At 34.2% G+C, this 6,835-nt stretch overlaps 3 protein-coding genes across 3 annotated transcripts; 2 read left to right on the top strand and 1 right to left on the bottom strand.

The window, feature by feature from the left end:
- Positions 1,808–2,898, top strand: LOC104789140 (putative F-box/kelch-repeat protein At2g44030). Its single transcript, XM_010514880.1, has 2 exons — positions 1,808–2,553; positions 2,631–2,898. Exons 1-2 carry the CDS (start codon positions 1,808–1,810, stop codon positions 2,896–2,898), a joined length of 1,014 nt encoding a protein of 337 aa, XP_010513182.1.
- On the top strand, positions 3,545–4,007 carry LOC109133081 (oxysterol-binding protein-related protein 1B-like). The gene has a single exon (XM_019245853.1). It carries the CDS (start codon positions 3,735–3,737, stop codon positions 3,984–3,986), a length of 252 nt encoding a protein of 83 aa, XP_019101398.1. The 5' UTR covers positions 3,545–3,734; the 3' UTR covers positions 3,987–4,007.
- LOC104786527 lies at positions 4,089–6,248 on the bottom strand. Its single transcript, XM_010511951.1, has 9 exons — positions 5,846–6,248; positions 5,719–5,768; positions 5,510–5,606; positions 5,321–5,416; positions 5,016–5,096; positions 4,802–4,893; positions 4,609–4,701; positions 4,440–4,508; positions 4,089–4,340 (listed from the first exon to the last, which is right to left on the bottom strand). The coding sequence occupies exons 1-9, from the start codon at positions 6,155–6,157 to the stop codon at positions 4,172–4,174; spliced, it is 1,059 nt and encodes a 352-aa protein (XP_010510253.1). The 5' UTR covers positions 6,158–6,248; the 3' UTR covers positions 4,089–4,171.

Here is a 6,835-nt window from a genome sequence, read left to right as displayed (position 1 = left end):
TTCAGATAAAATGTCCAGGGATAGTTGGTTTGTTGCAATTAAATATTATTGAGTGTTTAATTATATTTTTTTTTTAAATAGGTCAGAACTAGAAATATGGTTTTTACTACATAAAGTATCAATCAATATGCAGAATACAATGTAAAAAATTCAAATAGTTTCAGTAAAACTCAATATAAGATTTTATATATACATGCATGCCAAACCTAGCCTTGTTATATAAAATTCGATTTTCAAAGTTAATAACTCACGTGATCGGGACATGTGTCAGTTTAAAAAAATAGAATTACAATAAATTAAACATTTAAACAATTTCAATAAATATAAGAAGATAATTATTATATGTATATAAGAAAAAGAATTAAGGAAATCATAAAATTAATTAATATAATATTACAACTAAAGAAATTATACCGTTAATTATTAAAATAAAATGTAGATGCTCACCTTTATATAAACAAGGAGAAAATCACATTTTAAACCCTCAAAGTGTCATTGAGTAGCACTTTAAACCTTGAGGTATTTTTCACTAACACTATAAACCTTTAAAATGATTTCACTAACACTTTAAACCTTAAAACTAAGTTTTCTATTTGCACCGCCATGAAAGATGATGGAATGTAATATCCGTCAACGTGAAATAGTTAAACTATGCTGGTTTGAATTAAATACTTGTTTAATAAATTTAATTTAATTATTTATTACGATTGATAAAAATATAAAAATACATCAAAGCAAAAAAAAAATGAAGAATCAGAGGTAAGGTTAAAACATTTGACAAATGTAAAATTTAAGATGACAATTTATTAGAAGATTCATTAGTTTCCAATAAGAAGTCAATCGATTTGAATCAGTGGAGATGCATATATCAAAAGGATTAATAATGTGAAGAGTAACATTGTAAAATTTTTGTCTACAATGAAGATGAACACAATTTTTTTTTCTCTTTATTTATTTATAAAAACTAAAAATAATTAGAATTTAAATTAAACCAACATAGTTTAACTATTTTGCGTTGATGGATATTATTGTTCCGCTATATTTATGGCGGTACAAAAATGAAAGTTAGTTTTAAGGTCTAAAGTGTTAGTTAAATCATTTTAAAGGTTTAAAGTGTTAGTAAAATCATTTTAAAGGTTTATAGTGTTAGTGGAATTCTTTCAAGGTTTAAAGTACTATCCAGTGACACTTTGAAAGTTTAAAATGTGATTTTCCCTATAAACAAGTAAAGCAATGTGACAATTTTGATAAACTATATTATAGATATATATATTTTTGTTTTGTCAAAATTTAACTATAAGATCAAACTTTTCTTTACAAAATCATATATTTGTATGAAAAATTGTAAAAAGTTATACTGCACATATTTTTTGATATGAAAAATAAAAATGTTACTCATTGCGATTGAGTGCATAGAATTAAAATCTAATTTCATTATAATGTAATGTACAGTGATATTGTATTTTAAAATCGAATGTGTAAACTCTAAATCCGGTATATAAAAAAAAATACAATTTAAAATTTTACATAGTTATCTTATACCTTAGTAAATATATAATTTGATCAAGTTTTAGTTTATTTGATTTGTTTCTATATATACGTAATTAGAAAATATATTAAGTATTAAAAAATAAGACAAAAAGGTCTTAGACATTCATAAATAAAATTTTCCAAAAATTAGTTGTAGAATTTTTCCAGACTAAAGAAAAAGAAAGAAGACATTTATAAAGAAGACATTTCTTTAATTAATTTAGGTTAAAAGCTCAGACTAAGGCATGATAAACACGAGGAAATCATCGTTGAAGAGATGAGAGAACCATGGTTGAAGAAAGAAGAAAGAAAGACGAGGAAATCATCTCCGACGTCGTTTTCTTTGTTACCGTACGACATTGTGCTCAACTGTCTCGCTCGTGTGTCGAGAACCCATCATCCAATATTGTCTCTCGTCTCCAAAAGTTTTAGATCACTCGTGGCTACGGCTGACCTCTATGCCGCACGATCACGCATCGGAAACACCGAGGAGTGCCTTTGTGTCTGTTTAAAAATGAAAGACAACCCTAGCCCTAGATGGTACATACTTTCATCAGAACACAAGTTGATACCAGCCCCTCCGTTTCCTTACGGCCAATATCCCAGTTTCTCAGCTGTTGTCTCAATTGGTTGCCATATTTACATAATCGGCGGAAGTGTCTCACAGGGAAAGAGAAGCAGGAGAGTGTATCTTCTCGATTGTAACTCCCACCAATGGCGTCGACTCCCCAAAATGTGTGTAGGTCGAAAAGCAGCGTGCGCTGATGTCGTTGACGGTAAGATCTATGTACGCGGAGGCTGCAGCGAGAAGTACCAGTTCACCGAAGTATGGAAAGAAGTTTACGACCCAATGAATCAAACTTGGGAGCTAGGTTTCCGCCCGCTGAAACGAGTAGGTTTCATGTCGTCTGATTTAAGATTGGTTCGAGCTAATTTGGCTTGTGCCAGAAGTCTGTATAACCGTGCCCTTGAGCGTGGCTTTTACAGTAATTTTTGCGTGTTAGCGATAGGGAAAAACGAATGGTGCAAAACAAAGGTAGATAGAGGCCATGGGACACTACTTTTCTCTGAGTTAAATTAAACTCTTGGTCGTGGACTAGCGTTGCGGGACTCGAAGAAATGTCGTCTCATCATCTGATCTCGGTGGCAAACTCTAGCAGAAAAGGAAGGAGAGTAACAGTTTGGTGGAAGAAGACGGTGGACTTTGGCCTTAAAACCGAGATTTGGTGTGCAGAGATTTTGTGTGAGAGACGAACAGACGGAATGGTTTGGGGAGTCGTAGAATGGTCTCAGAATGTGTTTACTTTCCAGGGACATGAACCGGATCCCCGTTTCTTCTTTGGCCACAATGCTATTGTGACACGATGATAGCTGAAATTTATTTATTTTCTTTTCAGTTTTGATTTTGTTTTTAATATATTAATGGTGATAGACATTGCAAATCATATACTACATTTTCTCCTTCAATTTTTAAATAATATCATTTTTTCTTAAGCATAATAGAATGGCTGCCTACCTAATAAGCTAGATATTGATAAGACTAAAGAACAATATATAAAGTAGAATCCAAGCATTTTTTTCTTTTTCATTTTGTATTCATGAGTATTTACATATTTATAGCTTAAACTTAAATAAAGAAAATCTAACATATAACATAGAGAATATATGTTTGACAGTTTGACACCTAACATATATAAAAATCCAATCTATTAATAATACAAGTAGCAATCCATAAATCAAAGTTATGTTATGATTATATTTAAACAAGTCTAACTTTATACAATATAATCTAGTTTTAATAAGTTTGTACAGAGAAATTAAATAAATTTTTAAGCTATAAATATGTATACACTCTCATGAGAACAGATAAATGATCCATACAAAAAGTTCGATTTTATATTCTTTTCTCTAGTTGCCTAAGGTAAAATATATACTTGACATTATTCTGTTGTGGTATTGGCTTTATAGACAGATAAGTAATCATAAGTCATGCAAAATGAAGCAGTTTCTTGGATTCAACTTTATTATTCAAACAAAGACCAAATATGGTGGTCCATTTACAGTTTCTACATGCATACATGTTTCGTGGTTCTACCATTAACATTCACATGATTGTTCTCTATATAAGTCATCTTAACCTCTTTCTTGTTCATATACTAACGCAGAGTAATAATTAAACCGACAGAAAAAAAAAAACCAAGAAAATGGAAGCTAGAGTAATTTCTTGCACTACTTCTGGAGACGACAGGGTCGTGAAGATTGCTGTTCCGAATCATCAAGCGATTGCCAAATACAAAGCGGGAGAAAACGAAACGACCATTGTTGTTTCCGATGATGCATGCTCCGAGAATGGTGTCAAAGAGATTAAGAAGTGTTGCGAGAAGCTAGGTTACGTTTACGAAGGCAGACTCAACGAAGAATACACTCGAACCAACACCGGACCCGGTTTGGTCTGAAATTTTCATAATTTCAATTTAACTATCTATATGTTTTACTCTTTCTGCATTTGCTTTCTATGTACTATGTTCTTAATTATCTTGGTGATTTGCTTCTATGAATGAGTTTTTAAAGTTATTAGTTTTTATTACATTAAATACCTTTTTGCGTCTAGATTACATTTCTTACAACGCTGACTTTAACCTTACATATCACTGACCTCTGTGTCTGGAGAGATTGGTTCGGTTTTCTGAGTAGTAATGGAGATGGCTTCTTCTATAGCTTGAAAGAACGTAGCAATTTTGTAAGTAAAGAACCCAACCAACATTGGGATCAACTCCAAATGCATGAATCCATACTCGGGAACAAGTATTCTGCATATACATGAAGTAGCACGTAAATACGATTTGATGTAATCAAGTTGATCTTGATGGAAGACATACTACAAATGCACAAGAGAGAGAGACACTTACGCGTTCCATCTATTGAATATCATAACCAACACAACGGGGACTAGTAACCGTGGCTGGTTAGCTGCACCTCTATCAAATCAATTCAGTGAAAAGAACAGAGATAAGTGAGTGAGTGGCATTAATATAGATAACCAAAAGGAATTTGAATATAAACAAGTAGAAGTAGTACTTGACAACTCCTCTGGCTCCATCTGCCATGGCATCTACAGAGTTACCAAGCATCCTCATATACGCAAGTGAACCCATCAAACCAGCACCAAAACTGTAACAGAATTTTAAAACAAGAAACCAAATAAAATGCAATCAGCTGATTTTACAATTCTTGACAGAGGTTTTGATGTTCTTTGCAGGAGAAGACAAACCTAAGTGCTATCTCCGGAGTGTATGAGATGTAAGCTGAGACTAAACCTACACCACCAATACCCAATGTGAGAACCTGTATCTTCTTTTTAAGCTGCAGAAAACAATCCAAAAGTCAAGAGACTAGTAAGAACTGAACGCCTCAAAAGGTAATGCCTTTCATGAGATCACAAACCGTTAAATGATTAGCTAGCTTTAGCTAATAAAAGAAGGTACCTTGAAATACTGTTCCCTGTCTTTAGCAGCCTGTACTTCTGGGTCACCACGTGGCCGCCTCAACTCCCTAAACATCACATCCTGTCGCACAAAACAGAATTTGAAAGAAAGGAATCAAGAACCAAGGTCTATGTTTCTCAATATTCTGATCAATGTTCCTAATGAAAAATGATCGATCATTCAGTTGGTCTGAAACTAATCAAGTCAATGAACAAAAGTGATCAATCAAGGTCTATGTTTTTCAATTCTGATCAATGTTTCCAATGAGAAATGATCATTCAGTTGGTCTGCAAAGATAAACTTACACTGCCACCAGTTGCAGCCTTAGTTGCTCTATCCCATTTGTCTTGCTCGCGACGTGTTGGTGCCAGTTTCCATTTAGGAGACGCAATAGCCTTACTCTAATTGACATTGAAACAAAGAGTAGAGACAACAACAACTAAACAATGCGGCTTCGTCAAATTGGCAAAATGATAATAATCAAATAATCTCACCATCTGTTTTTTAGCTTCTGAATTGGAAGTCTCACGTCGATCTTTCAGAAAGGATTTAGAAGACGATGCAAGCTCTTTGCTTAAATCAACATCCATACTGTTTTTTTTTCACAGATAACGACAACAACAACAAAGCAACCATTTTTAATCAAATTCAAACTACAAGAAAATAAAGTTGAGATTTTTATGAGTTTTAAAGAAGAGAGAACCTGTCAAGATTCATAACTCTGCTAAAGCTCAGAAACCCAGAAGAATCTTCCTGTTTGCATATCACAAGACAAAATTAAGTCTTTGATTCAAATTTGTAAGCAAATCACAGAAGCATAAAGATGGAACCTTTGAAGGAGATGGGTCGAGAGAAGAATCATCATCGGGGTCATCGAACAGTTTCTTCATCTGATCCATAAAATCTCTGTTCCAGATCAAATCAGTGGAAGTAATGGGATCTTCTTTTTCTCCTCCCCAGTACTTGCGGAGCTTGGTGGTAGTCGGAGGACCACCGTACTCTCCGGGAGAAACGCCGGTGGACCATTTCTCAGGTTTCTTGTTGGGTAGAATGATTTTGGTTGGTAGACGAGGATTGGGTGATTGATCTTGAGGAACCGGTGGTGTTGTTGATGTCGCTGAGATGTAACTAAGAATCGCCATGGATGAGTTTCTTGTGGAGTGATACGAGTTTTTCCAAAATATCTTAGTTTGTGGTAATTTTGGGGTTATTCTGTTTTTTTTTCTTCGACTTGTGTTGTGTGATATATTTTTTAATTTCAAATATTGAAAAATGTAAAAAATACAAATAAAAACTGATTAGTCTTCGGCTATTTTGCCAATTTTTTTTTTTTTTTTTTTTTTTTTNAACAAAAGAATCAGCTCAAACGAACCAATTAGGGGGAAAATTGTTTACAAACAAAACATGATACGGGGAGGTACGCGCTTGGCGTGCCAAAGAATCCGCTCTAATATTAGCTTTTCTTGAAATAAAAGATAAAGAAAAAGATGTAAATTCTTCCCTATCAATCTTGATGTCGTCCAGATACGTCGAGAATGCTGGCCAGTCGGAAGGAGAAGACACCATCTTCACCAAATCTGAGCAGTTTGTATAGAAAGCCACGTCTCTGAAATCATGACCGATCATGCAGCGCATCGCCCAAAGGAAAGCTTCAGCTTCAGCATGTAAAGGAGATAGACTTTGTCGGAAGGTCCTAGCGCCCATCAACGGAGACACAGCTTGGAGCGAGGTACAACACCAGCCGGCACCTGCAAATTGGTCTTCTGCTTTCCATGAACCATCTATGAAACAGCGGTGACCCGAAAAAACTGTTGGAAGGG

The sequence above is a fragment of the Camelina sativa genome, chromosome 5, assembly GCF_000633955.1.
Source record: "Camelina sativa cultivar DH55 chromosome 5, Cs, whole genome shotgun sequence".
Lineage (NCBI taxonomy): Eukaryota > Viridiplantae > Streptophyta > Magnoliopsida > Brassicales > Brassicaceae > Camelina > Camelina sativa.
Note: the sequence above shows the minus strand (reverse complement) of the source record. Positions and strands in the feature narration are given on the sequence as shown.

Bases quoted from the DNA above. Each gene is read 5' to 3' on its own strand.
- LOC104786527 (XM_010511951.1), bottom strand. From the start codon at position 6,157: ATGGCGATTCTTAGTTACATCTCAGCGACATCAACAACACCACCGGTT. The intron at 5,607-5,718 runs GTTCTCTCTTCT...AAAAAAAAACAG, and splicing joins AGAGTTATGAATCTTGACAG to TATGGATGTTGATTTAAGCA. The intron at 4,341-4,439 runs GTAAGTGTCTCT...ATGTATATGCAG, and splicing joins ATATTCAATAGATGGAACGC to AATACTTGTTCCCGAGTATG.
- LOC109133081 (XM_019245853.1), top strand. From the start codon at position 3,735: ATGGAAGCTAGAGTAATTTCTTGCACTACTTCTGGAGACGACAGGGTC.
- LOC104789140 (XM_010514880.1), top strand. From the start codon at position 1,808: ATGAGAGAACCATGGTTGAAGAAAGAAGAAAGAAAGACGAGGAAATCA. The intron at 2,554-2,630 runs GTGCAAAACAAA...GTCGTGGACTAG, and splicing joins GCGATAGGGAAAAACGAATG to CGTTGCGGGACTCGAAGAAA.